This window comes from Cucurbita pepo, chromosome 12 (assembly GCF_057944985.1).
Source record: "Cucurbita pepo subsp. pepo isolate OVF chromosome 12, ASM5794498v1, whole genome shotgun sequence".
Lineage (NCBI taxonomy): Eukaryota > Viridiplantae > Streptophyta > Magnoliopsida > Cucurbitales > Cucurbitaceae > Cucurbita > Cucurbita pepo.
Genome location: NC_141809.1, coordinates 428,376 through 443,385, shown reverse-complemented (window position 1 = coordinate 443,385; position 15,010 = coordinate 428,376). Strand labels below are relative to the sequence as shown.

General features: G+C 35.7%; 2 protein-coding genes, 1 long non-coding RNA gene and 1 other non-coding gene across 4 annotated transcripts; 1 reads left to right on the top strand and 3 right to left on the bottom strand.

The window, feature by feature from the left end:
- The first annotated feature begins 1,435 nt into the window (after nt 1-1,435).
- Nucleotides 1,436-9,638, top strand: LOC111806880 (methionine--tRNA ligase, cytoplasmic). The gene is made up of 17 exons (XM_023692390.2): nt 1,436-1,783; nt 2,584-2,728; nt 3,257-3,410; nt 3,541-3,696; nt 4,672-4,902; nt 4,993-5,136; nt 5,619-5,709; nt 5,835-5,941; nt 6,028-6,142; nt 6,493-6,611; nt 6,753-6,818; nt 6,926-7,054; nt 7,676-7,819; nt 7,898-8,015; nt 8,234-8,478; nt 8,552-8,653; nt 9,214-9,638. The coding sequence occupies exons 1-17, from the start codon at nt 1,645-1,647 to the stop codon at nt 9,442-9,444; spliced, it is 2,436 nt and encodes an 811-aa protein (XP_023548158.2). The 5' UTR covers nt 1,436-1,644; the 3' UTR covers nt 9,445-9,638.
- Nucleotides 9,639-9,983: 345 nt separating this feature from the next.
- On the bottom strand, nt 9,984-10,669 carry LOC147789795 (uncharacterized). Its single transcript, XR_015423081.1, has 2 exons — nt 10,634-10,669; nt 9,984-10,158 (listed from the first exon to the last, which is right to left on the bottom strand). It is a non-coding gene; the product is annotated as an uncharacterized LOC147789795 (long non-coding RNA).
- Nucleotides 10,670-10,687: 18 nt separating this feature from the next.
- ARPC4 (binding protein) lies at nt 10,688-14,469 on the bottom strand. Its single transcript, XM_023692391.2, has 8 exons — nt 14,248-14,469; nt 13,806-13,871; nt 13,001-13,053; nt 12,396-12,423; nt 11,941-12,015; nt 11,639-11,743; nt 10,954-11,043; nt 10,688-10,785 (listed from the first exon to the last, which is right to left on the bottom strand). The coding sequence occupies exons 1-8, from the start codon at nt 14,248-14,250 to the stop codon at nt 10,696-10,698; spliced, it is 510 nt and encodes a 169-aa protein (XP_023548159.1). The 5' UTR covers nt 14,251-14,469; the 3' UTR covers nt 10,688-10,695.
- Nucleotides 14,470-14,553: 84 nt separating this feature from the next.
- TRNAY-GUA (transfer RNA tyrosine (anticodon GUA)) lies at nt 14,554-14,640 on the bottom strand. The gene is given in 2 exon segments: nt 14,554-14,589; nt 14,604-14,640. It is a non-coding gene; the product is annotated as a tRNA-Tyr (tRNA).
- Between the last annotated feature and the right edge of the window lie 370 nt (nt 14,641-15,010).

Below are 15,010 nucleotides of genomic sequence, written 5' to 3'. Positions count from 1 at the left end.
TCTGAGAAGTAGTGGAAGATCCAACGGTAGTATATTTGGTTGTTTGTGCTCGAATAGATTCAAGCGTCCGGGCAACAGCAATACCAGCTCTACGAAGTCATAATCGAATCTTTTTGTTGACCTTCTCAATTCTTTCGTGGGAGCGGAGTTGAGGTGCCCATCAACATGGCGGAGAAGCCTAGCGGAATGGTTATCCCATACTTGGCTAAAGGGAGGTAAAAATTACTATTGTTTGATGTTGACATGGAATGTATTCTTATCAACTTGCAAGAACAAATGGAGGAATATTTTGAGAAAATTAGGGTTTATATGGTTAAAAGTGTTTATAAAAAGGCACAATTTAAGGATAAGTTGGTGGAATCTTGCAATGGGAATGGTATTTTATTTCAACTATGTTAAATAATTATATTCGGAACCACAATTAAAATATTTTATTTTATTCTCACGATCCTTTTTAGGTTATATTTTCTTTTTGTTGGTAAGTATCTCACTGATGGTTCGGGCTTCCTTGGAAGGGGCCTTCTTCGCCCTACACCTAAGCTGCGCAGGAAAAGCCCAAAGTCAATCCCAGGAAACAGTGAAAGTCAATCCCAAGAAACAGTGAAACTTCATAGGGTTTTTCTGTCCAGGTGCAGGAAACAGTGTGAGTCGACACTTACCCGACAAGGAATTTCGCTACTTTAGGACCATTATAGTTACGACCGCTGTTCATCGGGGCTTCAAAGAGATCTATGAGGCGGAGATAGAGAAGACTCTAATACATTCTCCATGAAAATTCTCATTTATTTTTATTGGTATGGGCAAGAATTCCGAACGAAATTTGCTCGAATCAAGTTCCCCACATGAAAATTTATCTCATTTATTATATATAATATAACAAATGAGGAGGGTTGACAACTAGACGTGCTGCAACCTAGAAACCACCAGGCATGTCGTTCCATCTACAGGGACCGGGGGCATAGCACAATTTTTCTTGAAGGAAGGTTGGTTTGCCCCGATGAGTGATCCTGTCATAATATACTCCTACCTATAGCACCGACAACCAAAGTCGAGCATACATACGACGATCCTCATGCGTGAATAGCGGGGAGGAACGAAAGGGTAGTAGATGATAATGAAAAAGGGTGTTACGCCTGCATGAGCGGAATGGATGAGCGAGAGGTGTCATGTTATAGAGTGAGAAATATCTCGAGTATCATGTAAGACAACAAAATGCACCTCGGGATGCTACCAAGGAACCTTCTACTAGGCAATTCACAATTGATCTGCCAAAAGAAAAGTTTGTCAATAAAGAAGGAGGCATTATTTTGTTTAAAAAAAAAAAAGAAAATAAAAAGAATTTTCTAATTCTCATGCTTCCTACTCTGAAAGGTAAGTTTCACCCAATCAGAGGAAACCAGGGGCAGACGCTCCATATAAAAAGCTTATTTACGTGAAATGTGCATTTTACCCAATCAGAAAACTCTCAGAAGGAAAAAGAAAAACAGATAATTCCTCAACACTGAGACTTGCAACGTTTCCAAGTTGCAGTGCTCCAAAATTCTCTGCTCTTCATCATCTCGATTCTCTCCGGTGAAGGTATCTGATCGAGGAAGAGTTTGTTGTTGTAGGAGGAACCTTTGAGTTTCCGGCGGATTGATAGAGATGGCGGACGTCTTAGGCGACGCCGGTGGCGGCGGAACCAAGGCCACAAAGCTTCCGATTCCAGGAAAGAGGAATATACTCATTACCAGCGCTCTTCCATACGTCAATAACGTTCCTCACCTCGGCAACATCATTGGCTGTAATGTTCTTTCTCATGTGTGTATATATTTTTCCGTGTGTTTGATTGATTGAGGACTGTGTTATTTCTTTGCGTTTCTGTGCTCTTTGTTTGAGTTGGTTGCTGTTCGGTTTCTGAGAAATGAATGATGGAGATTTGAGGAGTTATGCCGCCTTCTCAGTTTTACTTCTAGTGCGCGCGTTTTTTTGTGTATATATGTTTCCGTGTTTTGATTGATTGAGGACTGTGTTATTTCGTTGCGTTTCTGTGCTCTTTGTTTGAGTTGGTTGCTGTTCGGTTTCTGAGAATTGAGTGATGGAGATTTGAGGAGTTATGCCGCCTTCTCAGTTTTACTTCTAATGCGCGCGTTTTTTGTGTATATATGTTTCCGTGTTTTGATTGATTGAGGACTGTGTTATTTCTTTGCGTTTCTGTGCTCTTGTGTTTGAGTTGGTTGCTGTTCGGTTTCCGAGAATTGAATGATGGAGAGTTAAGAAATTATACCGCCTTCTCAGTTTTACTTCTACTGCGCGCGCTTTTTGTGTATATATGTTTCCGTGTGTTTGATTGATTGAGGACTGTGTTGTTTCTTTGCGTTTCTGTGCTCTTGTGTTTGAATTGGTTGCTGTTCGGTTTCTGAGAAATGAATTATGGAGATTTGAGGAGTTATGCCGCCTACTCTGTTTTACTTCTAATGCGCGCGCTTTTTGTGATGCGGTTATGATTATTGGAAGGCTGGATGAAATGTTCTGTTTTATATTTGATTTCAGTATCCTGTTATACTTCCACCAAGCGGCTGGATTGATTTTATGTGTATGCAGGTGTGTTGAGTGCTGATGTTTTTGCTCGGTACTGTCGTCTTAGAGGTTATAACGCTATTTACATATGCGGAACCGATGAGTATGGAACGGCGACGGAGACAAAAGCAATGGAAGAGAAATGTTCTCCAAAAGAGATTTGTGACAAGTAAGATTTCCTCTCAGGTTTCTGTTCGTCGTGGCTACTACCTTCTTCTATGATTCTGGAAAATAGTTCGCTCGGCTTTCTATAGTTTGTTTTGTATATAATTTGTACTCGCGTAATGTTACACTTTCAAGTTCGCTTCTATCCTCCACGAGCATAGTTTTGTAAATCAGACAGAGATCTGGATCTCAGGCTTTTTAGTACTGTCTTCTGGACTTGGATACTCTGTCATATTCACTTCATGACATTTTTTATCATATTCGGATTGTCTTGAACGGTTCTGATTTTCACATGCAAGTAATTTCGTGGAGCATTTTTGAAGACGATCTCGTTTTTACCTCCGTAATGGTTTAACTTGGCCGAGTTATAAGTACTTGAACACTTAATCGACTGTTCAGAATGAAGTTATATATTTTGTGACCTGCAATCTCTCTCTTCCTCCCTTGAATCTCAGTTTTCACTTCCTGCTTAGAGATCACCTAAATCCGAGGAAAGATTTGGACCTTTACTTAACTATTTCTGCACTGTCAGGTACCACAAAATTCACAAAGAAGTTTACGATTGGTTTGGTATTAGTTTTGATGAATTTGGTCGCACATCATCATCACAGCAGACTGAAGTTTGTCAAGAAATATTTGGAAAACTATTGGAGAACAATTGGCTTTCTGAGAACACGATGCAACAGGTAGGCTTATTTATCACTTGAGTATTATATTCTTCTCCTGGTTACTTTTGGTTGCATGTGCTTGAGTTCTTCTACTTCTGTTCATTGATTTCATGCATGATATTTATTTGTTTTTTTACTCATAATTCAGCTGTATTGTGATACTTGTGAGAGATTTTTAGCCGATCGGCTCGTTGAAGGCATCTGTCCAACTCCAGGGTGTGAGTATGACTCTGCACGTGGTGATCAATGTGAAAAGTGCGGGAAACTACTTAATCCAACGGAATTGAAAGATCCCAGGTGCAAGGTACTTCATGGATTTGCTGCGACTGAGAAACATTTTTTTTGTATTACAAAACCTTTAATAAGTGCATGGAACTGCATAAGTTTCCTAGGAAATTAGGGAAACACATTCCAATTGGAAGAGTTTTTTTTTTTCTTCCCATTTTTTCTTTTTCTTTCTTTTGGCATGTTCCTTTTCACACACAGCAGCAAAGAGGTCCTTTGGCGGCTTCTTCTCCTTCTTCTCTCTCTCTCTTTTTCAATTTTTTTTTTTTATTAATAATAATTGTTGGAGAGAAATCCTGTTGAGTTTTCAAATCTGCAACTCAGTTCATCCGATTATTATAAGGAAGAATCTATTATTGAAAAGGAAGTTTGGAATAGCTATTGAAATCTGTTTTGCACTAAGTCCAAAAGAGTCTAGGGGTCAATGTCTCTCTTCCTTATTGGAGGACGAATTCACAGCTTGAAGCAAACAATGAAAAGATTGTTCATAATCTATTGTTGGCAGTTCGAAGCGTGGTTTATGTTTTAGTAACACATTTGCATGGTCAAGAGTCATGAACTTTGCTAGAATGAATTTGTGTTAGATACCATCTGTGGGTACCAATTTTAACTTTTTTCAAAAGAGAGAGAGAGAGATGAATCCATCACTTCTTCTGAGGGTCTTTATATCCCTTGGAAGATCCTAGCATTTCATTCATCCCACAGTTTCCAAATGACAGCTCTAGAAAACCAGTGTTACATGAGTAGAGGTAATTAAGCAGGTTTCCAATAACAATATTATAAAAAAAGTTAGAGAATTAGAGGAACTCTTTCTCTTGGACGAAATGTTAAAGGAATACCCAGAAACACATCTACAAAAGCTTCGTATCGGAATCTAATTTCACGTACTTTTTTCCAGGTTTATTATTAAGAAAATAGTTATAAATAAAACAAAATGATCAGTTTGTCATTTTCCCCCCAAGATAGCAACTGAGTGTTAATATTTGGAAAATAGGTCTGTCAAACATCCCCACGTATCCGTGACACAAACCACATGTTTCTTGAACTTCCTTTGCTGAGAGATAAACTTGAAGAATATATCAACAAGATGTCTGTGGCTGGATCTTGGAGCCAAAATGCTATTCAAGCAACACAAGCTTGGCTTAAGGAAGGGTTGAAACCCCGGTGTATTACAAGAGATCTAAAGTGGGGGGTTCCCGTTCCACTTGAAAGGTTCAAGGACAAGGTTCGTTTTTTTTTTTTCAATCTTTTTTATTTTAATAGCTAGACAATTTTCTAAATAAATTTTTGTTAATTTTGATTTCAATTTTTTTAGGTCTTCTATGTTTGGTTTGATGCACCAATAGGATATGTCTCCATTACATCATGCTACACAAATGAATGGGAGAAATGGTGGAAGAATCCAGAGAATGTGGAGCTCTTTCAATTCATGGGCAAGGATAATGTTCCTTTCCACACTGTAGGTATCCTTACCATTAAACTTTCCTTATTGTCTGAAGAAAAATCTGTTCCTTTTTTTTTTCTTATTCTTTTTTTCATATGATTTACAAACGCCATTTTCATCCTAACTTCTGAGAATAGAGGACAAACGTGTTATTTTATCTGAAAATAGTTTTCTTAAAATTGAAAATGTAATTTATATGCATTTGGTAACTCTCTATATCAAGTAGTGCAAAAATTGGTTAATCTCTTCAAAGTGAGGTTTATTAGTTGTAAAATACCCCTTTCTCGATCAGTCGAAGTCAGAAACTGGAAGTTCCTTGTTTCTTACAAAAAAAAAAAAGAAAAAAAAAATTAAAAAGACTGGAAGTTCCAGTTTCTGTTATGACCTTCTGATGAACCTCTTCAAACTTGTAATTTAGCATGACCGTTGTAATAAATCTCTGTCTCACATCTAAATTTGAATTTATATTTATTTAGTTCTCTGGTATTATGATTCAGGTTATGTTTCCTTCTACACTGCTCGGAACTGGAGAAGACTGGACCTTGATGAAAACCATTAGTGTTACTGAATACTTAAACTATGAAGCAGGTAACAATGAATGATTTAGTCAGTACATGTTCTTTTACCCCTAATTCATCTGTAGGGATGAATAATTTGTATACACCGTTTGGAAATACCTTACTATAAACATTTATTCTGGATTACTTGTACAGGAAAATTTTCTAAGAGTAAGGGCATTGGAGTTTTTGGTAACGATGCAAAAGATACAAATATTTCTGCAGAAGTATGGAGATATTACTTATTAGCCAATAGGCCTGAGGTAAACTTTCCACTTTATTGCCTCTGGTATTCTCTGCTCTGCTCATAGCTTATATATATTTAAAATTTTAAAATCTGTAAAATTAGGTTTCAGATACATTATTCACATGGGCTGATTTACAAGCAAAACTCAATGGCGAGTTGTTGAACAATTTGGGCAACTTCATTCATCGAGTTTTGAGCTTCATTGCCAAACCTTTAGGTTGGTACTTCTGTTTTTTCTTGTAACTTCTGCTTCAGAACCGAAATTGTCTCAAGTGAAACTTGTAGGTATATAACTGCAACTGCAAGGTGGAAATGAGTTTTACTAAATAATAGCCAATAAGGTTAGAAACAGTTGCCCAATCGAGAATTTGTGCTTCTTATTCTAAAGAATCGATCATTTCAAGTGGGCACCATCTTTACTGCTATAAAGGTCTATGAAATATTTCCGAGCACTATATTAATTCCTATAAAACGGCAATAAAATGTCCCAAAACTTAATTATGTTTTTGTGTCAAGAGCTAATGCAGTTTCCTACGGTTAAAACATATTTGAATCCTCGATTCACAGGGCAGGGTTATGGTTCCATAATTCCTGATGCTCCTGACGCGGACTCTCATGGATTAACATTGGGTTTGGCTGAAAAAGTTGGTAAATACGTAGACCAATATGTGGAATCAATGGAGAAGGTACTTTAAAAAAAATTGATCCGTGTTTGATAGCCATTTTGTTATAGGAACAGGATAATTTGTGATATTAAAATATTGACTGCTTCCTCTTTGATTTTGTCGGTTATTGAAATGAAATTGTTCTGTGGATATTTTTTACAGGTTAAACTAAAACAAGGTCTAAAAGCTGCAATGGCTATTTCAAGCGAGGGAAATACATATTTGCAAGTAAACAGTCATTGGCTCATTTGAATCTTGTTTGTATCATGTTCATTATTGTTTAAAATTTAAAATTTCTTTGGAATCTGGCTATTTATCATGTTTTCCATGCACAGACATCCCAGTTCTGGAATCTTTACAAGGCGGACAAACCTTCGTGCAATATTGTTATGAGAACTTCAACTGGACTTGTGCATCTTCTGGCATGTTTATTAGAACCTTTCATGCCTTCTTTCTCAGATGAGGTAAATATTCTGACGACACATTCTCCACATTTCTATTAGCAGTTGAGCGTTAATGTATGGGCTGTGTTGATTTTTAGACCATTCTTTGAACAGTTGATAGATTATGGCGTCCATTTTTTATCCCAATTCAAATAACTATTTTACGAACAACTATTATCATTTTATGTTTGAATGTTAAAGAATCTCAAGTTAGACGACTTAACTTATGGAAGGAAAAATTATTATTTAATTATGTGTGTATATATATACGTGTTGAGATTTCACCTCGGTTGGGAGTGTCGGTGAGGGCGTTGGGCCCCAAAGGGGTAGATTGTGAGATCCCACATTAGTTGGAGAGGGGAACTGGTGCCTGTGAGAACACGGGCCTCGAAGGTGGGTGGATCGTGAGATTACACATCGGCTGGAGAAGGGAACGAAGCGTTCTTTACAAGATTGTAGAAACATCTCCCTAGCATAGGCATTTTAAAAACGTGAGTAAGACAACATGTAATTGGTGAAAATGAACAATATGCGTAGGTATTTGGCAACGAATATCAGTTTTTAATCCTCTTTTTCTATATAATTTTGTGTGTATCTTCCAGAAAATTATGCTTTTTAACCATTACCCATATACATTTGAAGGTGTTTAGGCAGCTGGATTTACCTCTGGAACGGCGTATTTCGCTTTGTGAAGAGAAAGGAGACATCGAGAGAGCAAAGCAACCGTGGAAGACTCTACCTTCTGGTCATAAGATTGGCACACCACACCCATTATTCAAAGAATTGGTATATAGATTGCCTCATTTATTGTGTGATTGTGGGTAACGAACGACCTTGGTGACAATTTTAACTCTCTTTCTCCAGAAAGACGAAGAAGTAGAACTATACAGAGACAAGTTTGCCGGAAGTCAGGCTCAACGCATTGTTAAAGCAGAAGCAGAAAAGCTTGCTGCTGCTCACCTAGAAAAAACTAACGTTTCAGGTTGGTTGGTTAAAATTTCGCCATTTTTCTTCTGTTACTTCCCGAATCCCGTTGTAGATTTTATGAATGACGTAAATTCTTCCCGGTCTTAAAAAGCTCCTTTTTAAGCTAATATTTTTATGTTTACTTCTACTTTGATTCCATTTTAATATAGACCAGTTTAGACAAATGTTTTTCTAGCAAATGTTTTTTTCTAAATGATTCGTTTGTTGTTGAAGGCAGTGAAAAAAAGCAACAGGCAAAATCCTCCACAGGCCGCAAACCGAAAGCTGGTGGTGGTGGTGGTGCGGTGGAAGCAGGAATTACGATAACAAGACTGGATATCCGAGTAGGATTAATTACTAAAGCTCAGAAGCATCCTGATGCTGATTCCCTATATGTGGAAGAAATCGATGTGGGAGAAGCGCAGCCCCGAACCGTTGTCAGTGGACTGGTCAACTACATACCTCTTCAAGAGATGCAGGTTTCCCTTCTTCTCTTCTTTACTTGGATTGTTGTAATGAATAATAATTAATTATCATTTTCTGCTGGTATAGAACCGGAAGGTCTGTGTTCTTTGCAACTTGAAGCCGGCGTCCATGAGGGGAATTAAATCCCAAGCCATGGTTCTGGCTGCTTCCAATAGCGACAACACCAAGGTTAGTCCTTCTTTGCAAGCTTTTCCAACTAAAAATACTCCTAAACAATCAGCTTTTGTTTTAACCATACTCGTATCTTTCAAAAAAAAAAAACAAATAAATCTTTTTAAACTTCTCATTAAAGTAGAAATTCGTTTAAATTTTGAATGAAAATTGGAAATTTGAATGGGTATGTACCCTTTCAAAAGTTGCAATATTCCTAGATCATTCATAAATATTTCAAAATTATTCATTAATGTAGAAATCAACTAAAATTTTGAATAAAAATGGAGGATTAGAATTTGGTATTCATCCTTTCAAAATTTACTTCAAAATTGCTAATGGCAGTTTTCAAGTCTCACTTTAAAGCATTTATGAAATGACAATGGTAATATTAACTTTTATACGATTAAGAGTATTTTAAAGGGCAAAGCACTTTTTTATACCAGCCTGAGTATATAAATTGAATCATTTTTAGATGAAAAAAAATAACATAAATCATCATTGAATATTGTCAATCGTGATTTTAACAAAACAGGAGTGTAAAAAGAACTTGCGTTTATGATGGTGCACTTTTTTAGGTTGAATTAGTCGAGCCACCCAAAGACGCAAATGTCGGAGAAAGAATAAAATTCCCAGGATTCGAAGGCGAGCCCGACGACGTACTAAACCCGAAGAAAAAGGTATGGGAGACGCTGCAAGTGGATTTGGCTATCAACACAGATGGGGTGGCATGTTTTAAAGATATACCATTTAACACGTCGGCTGGCATTTGCAAAGTTTCTTCCATTTCCAGTGGCTCTATCTGGTAGACGAGGAATCCTCAATCCACGGAAACCCTTTTTTCTTTAGTTATGGGATGATGATGGGTGTTTGCAAAGTTTCTTCCATTAATGTTTGTATTATATGTTAATTAAAAAATAAGCAAACATTTATATGTATGAAATCAATTATATAAAAAACAATTAACTAAATTAATAATGAGAAGAATGTTTTCTTTTAATGATATTTGACGTTTTATTATTCTTTAGTACTATAAATCAACAGTAATGTGACTAAATAAAAATAAATCAAAATTAGAAAAATTTCAGTAACTCATCCCTAGTTCATCTTTCCATTTATGATCCAATTCCAAAATTAAGTCAAGAGAAATCCAACAAATATTATGTTGATTACATTTTCTATTTTGCAAATTTTAATCAAAGATCAAGGCTTATTAATAATATATTATTTTAAATTTGAAAATTTGAAAATTTGAAAATTTGAAATTTTTTAAATAATCTATTTAAAAAGGCTAAATAATATATTTAAAAAAGCTACAGAGTACGATTAGTTTATGAAGGCCAAAAAGGAAACCTAATAAAAATAGTATATTACCATCAGAAAAAGTGGATTAAGCAAAGCAAAGAGATTTTGAGTACAGACGATGCAGAAGGGGCAATAATTACTTACAGCAACATAATTATTGGATGTAACGATCCCCATCCAAACTCTCAACAATGGCAGGCAATTTGCAATGAGCAACTCTGCAAATCATCAAAGCGTCCAAATAAAAACAAATAAATAAATAATCAAACCTATCCACTGGACCTACCTCTTAACCTAAGAGGAAAATACCATGTGGATTTATTTAACACATTGCTCGACATTTAAGACGTCTCTACAGAGATTATGAATTCGGATGAAAAAATGGCCCTTTCTATGTAGAAAGCCCAAGGGTTTGAAGTCCAAAAGCTAAATCAATCCAAACAGGTTGTACGGACCAGAAATTGTGCAAGGAATAATTTGTCATGAGAACTGTGGTCGAGTTTTAAGGAATAATTTGCTGTAACGAGACTATATATATATATATAGCTTATTTCACCCACAGTGTATTTTTCTGGGTCAAGTCCAAACCCCATGAAAGTTGTATGAAAATTAAGTACCATAAAAAATAAATGGAAACAAATCATATATAAATATACGTATATATATATAACAAGCAGGGGAATGGAAGTTTACCAGGATATATATATATGAGAGAGAGAGAGAGAGAGAGAGAGAGAGAGAGAGAGAGAGAGACATCAAATGAATTGCTTTAGAAACTCTGTTGCTACAAGCCTTCCCCGAGTGTTCACGGACATTTTAAGTTCACTTATCTCTTTATCAATATCCTGCAAAAAAAAGGAAAGAAAAAAATATATTATTCAAACTTAGTTAGGATATTACGACGCCCCCAGCAATGGGAAGTTTGTTTGAAAGGGTAAATTGGAGGAGGTTGGGTAGTAAGAAAAAAAAAAAAGCAAATCAAGGAGATATTTCGGCAGTGTTAAAATTCTTGCCTCCATAAACTGTACAATAAAATCAATGAGCTTTTGCTTCTGCAGCTCCTCACAATGATAGTTTGTTATGAGAAAGCTAATGTCGTATCCCTGTAAAATGAGGCCATAAGGAAACAGAAAGATCAATTCTGAAAGACACACATATGTTTGGCAAACAAGAATAGCAATCTGAAATATTATCTGATTGGGAAGAAGTAGTTCATATTGGAAAAAAGAAGAGAGAAGAAGAAAGTAAATAATTCATCCAGAATCTTTGAAGCTTCACCACAAGACATGCATGGCTATAAAGGTTTAATACCAAAACATATATATGGATAGATCATTTTTAAGTATAAAATTATTTCTTACAACTATCTGAGTACAAGTTTCAATGCTTGTTGAGAAAAAATATATATATATCTCCAGAGGAAGCATGAGGCAACTCCCCTTTCAGTTTTCGTTCAATAAGGGGTGAGCCAGTTTTAATCTCATGCCCTCGAAGAGATATGAAATATGAGTTCGTGGTAACTTGAAAAGTCAGAAAACACAATCATCATAGTAGTACAGCTCCAAGTATTTTCAAGTAATTAATCAAAAATAATCTCCAATTGTTGAAAGTTTTTTCAGAGAATACACCGCAGTCGCTATAATATATCATCTTAAACTAAAGCAGAAAGTTAACTTCATGATTAGACACTATCAGTACCTGTACAGGTTTTCTTCTCAGCACCTGGAAAGCTTCTGCCCTCATTGACAGAAATCGTAGGAACTTTTTAGTGAGGATGTTCTCCAGTTCATCTGTCTGTTTAACCTGTGCACAAGAAAGAGTTCACATAAAATAATTGTGAACAAGTTTGTGGTAATTTGTGATGATAATTGCATAAATCAGCAGTGTTTCTTCAGGTATAATGGAAAAGATCGAAGGATTTAGCCTAATGGGGCAGAAAGGGACTTATGGCCATATAATGCCTCAAATGCATCAAATTAAAATAAAAGGAATAAAATCACCTTGAGACTGATCCGGAGAGAGTTTATAGATGTCTCAATCAAACACTTCTCTGACTCATTTCTACATATTAAGATCTGCACGAGCAATATATTGAAGCAATATCATTGGTGTCCATCAAAATATCACAGTTAACAAAAAAAAATAATAATAAGAAACCATTCCCCGACTACTCCCAACTCCCAAGGATATTCTTTTGCACTGACATGATTTTCCAATTAAAAGCAACAAAGGAAGGACAAATGTTTAACTAGAATAATATACACTGGCTGACATGTTGCAGATGCAGACGAAATGTATTCCCATGGGGAACATTAAAAAATTCCATCACAGAAAACAGTTCTCTATAATGAGGCATAACGAAGTTCTAATCTGAAAATCAAAGATGAAAATAAATGCTTGATGTTTCCGAAATGTTCATCATAATCATCACTAAAGGTGGAATGCTGAAACTTACAGGATTGAGAATAAGTTCTGAGCTGGTCCTGGAATGGGTAAAGATCAAGAAAATAAGAGCCGACATAAATTAGCAAATTTTAATAATTGCATTCCAGGTAAAATTCAATTAGCATGGTGTAACGAAAAACTAATAAGATTTGGAGAATGGCGTATTAGTGTTTCTGAGAAGTTGTTATCATTTATCTGCCTGCCAATTAGCATGGCAGGTATTTATGCAAGTCAGCAAGACAGATAGGTATTAACCAACTACCAACACATGTTCAACTCACCAATACATGCTTAGACATGGCTAAAGCCAACCAACAAGAAAATGCTATTAAGTCAAGTGACGACTGACAACAAAACTATGCAGTAACCAGATATGATCTATATTATAAAATTATAATCACAAAGTTATAACTATGAATGTTGAAAAGCAAATGGCTATCAGACATCCCCAAGACTAAAAGCTTTCATAAAGTGATCCCAAGAATGGTCGCAATAGGTTCATGAATGAATTCATTAACTAGGCAATTCAGGTCTCCAGAGTGGCTCACAAACAAGGATATATCTGTAATAAATGCAAAATAAGGTTTTAGGATGAACTAGAAGACTTAACCATACTTTAGTTCAACCTCTGGCTTGTTGTGTCTTTCAACTTCTTGACAAGGAAAATTCTGTAATCAGATGAAAAAAGAAAAAAGTATGATAAATCAAACATCATACGCATGTGAAAGTGAATCAGACAAGGAGAGAGTTATATTAGATAGAAAGCAAATATCCAAAGTGAAACAAAAATTTTCAAAAAAATTCCAGCGAGAAACACTGTACACAAATATAACTGGTCATGTGCACACTTCATTCACTCCCAACTCAATGTACTAAAAGAAAATACTTAATATTCACTACTCTTAACGCAGATACTGGTGACTTCGAAGGATATCCAAGTTCAGCCACTCAAGTCACCCGGCTGTCTATGAGGTTTCTCAAAAGAAAACATGTAAGCCGGAAGAAGAAACAACACTGGAGTTCAACGAATTCATTCTACTTCAATGAGAACTATAAATTTAGAGACGTAACATTACTATAAGCCTGCACTCTCTTGATCTATTATCACATATCAAACAGTTATCCAGTGAATATTTTCTCACCAAGTGCATTTTTGGATGGAACGGAACACCTACATGCGTATAGAAGTATTTTCGTTCGGACTTGCAATGAAAATATATTCACTTACAAGAAGCAATTACAAGCAAGGAGTTCAGTTAAACATCGCATTCTTCAAGTTAGTAAGGCAAATAGTCCGTAGGAAGAAAACTTTACAGAACCTAATAAGTTCGATTCCAAAAATAATATATCAAACTCCAAAAAATCACAACTCGAACGAAATTTAACCGAAATAACAGCGACAAGACAACGATAGAAATACCTGAAGGCACATAGCGGCCTCGAGAGTGTTCCGAATGCACGACAAATACAAGCGTAAAGCATTAGCCTGAGTTTACACATACAGACGGAAGATTAGGTAGAGAAAAGAAAAACAATCTCATTCAACAATTAAGTACTTAAACTAATCACACAATCAAAGCGGAAAACGCAGAATCAGGAGTCATCAAAGCAAAGGTTGCTTCCTCCTTAAGCCATCTCGATATCAATTAGAAATAGGAAAGACATTTCGTATACAAAAGCGTCCGTGTAAATCAACATCAACAATTTCATTAAGAAAACGAGTTGAATCGGACAATGCTAAGTAAAACAAATGAACTTCATTCGCATCGATCTTATTATTATTGAAGGAGAAGATTATCACAAAGATAAATAACTTCAAACGAAGAAAAGATCAACAAGGACGAGAAATCTTTGTTACTAACCATTTCTGAATTCCAGAGAGTGCTTTTCGGAGATCAAAATTCGCGCGCTGAAGTGATAACTCTGATGGAGAAAAATGTTTGGATCGTGTAATGAGCTCGTGAGAGTACAGATTTATTGATACGATGCGAACGAAACTCCAAAACTCCGACGCGGGAGAAAGCAAAAGAGAGCGAAGCAAAGAAGGCGAGGGAAAGAAAGACGCGAGAATTTATCAGAAGAAAGGAAGTAATAAGGTTATAAAAGAACGGATCAAAAGGGGGAAATAATGAAAAAAATAATAATAAAAAAGAAAAAAAAGGCAAAAATCCGACCTGCCGGATTCGAACCAGCGACCTAAGGATTAAGCTGCGATCTACTACAGTCCTCCGCTCTACCAACTGAGCTAAGGTCGGATGTTGTTTCTAAACGGCTCTTTAATAAATATATTATAAATTAACTATAATTTGAAATTTGAAAAGGAAGAATACCAATGATATCTGTGATAAATTAATTAAGCGTACAAATTTTTTTAAAAAAAACTCAAGTTTCAACGAAAAAAATCCAAGTTACCTATTACATTTATTATTTTACTGAAAACAATTAAGAGAATTTCGTTATCGAATATATATATCACCCATTTGTAATTTACTAATAAATATTTCGATTTGGTTCGATCTTAATAAAATTATATATTGAGGTCTTTATGTGTAAGCTATTAATGTGCCTTACATCGTTTTGTTAGAGTTCAACAATTATGGAGCGGAAATCAAGCCATCAATTGAT

Excerpts from the sequence above, each read along its gene's own strand:
- LOC111806880 (XM_023692390.2), top strand. The coding sequence starts at position 1,645 with ATGGCGGACGTCTTAGGCGACGCCGGTGGCGGCGGAACCAAGGCCACA. Across the intron at positions 3,697-4,671 it reads TGAAAGATCCCAGGTGCAAG|GTCTGTCAAACATCCCCACG; the intron begins GTACTTCATGGA and ends TTTGGAAAATAG. Across the intron at positions 8,016-8,233 it reads AGAAAAAACTAACGTTTCAG|GCAGTGAAAAAAAGCAACAG; the intron begins GTTGGTTGGTTA and ends TTGTTGTTGAAG.
- ARPC4 (XM_023692391.2), bottom strand. Across the intron at positions 11,044-11,638 it reads TGAGAAGAAAACCTGTACAG|GGATACGACATTAGCTTTCT; the intron begins GTACTGATAGTG and ends CTCATTTTACAG. Across the intron at positions 10,786-10,953 it reads TTATTGTACAGTTTATGGAG|GATATTGATAAAGAGATAAG; the intron begins GCAAGAATTTTA and ends TTTTTTTTGCAG.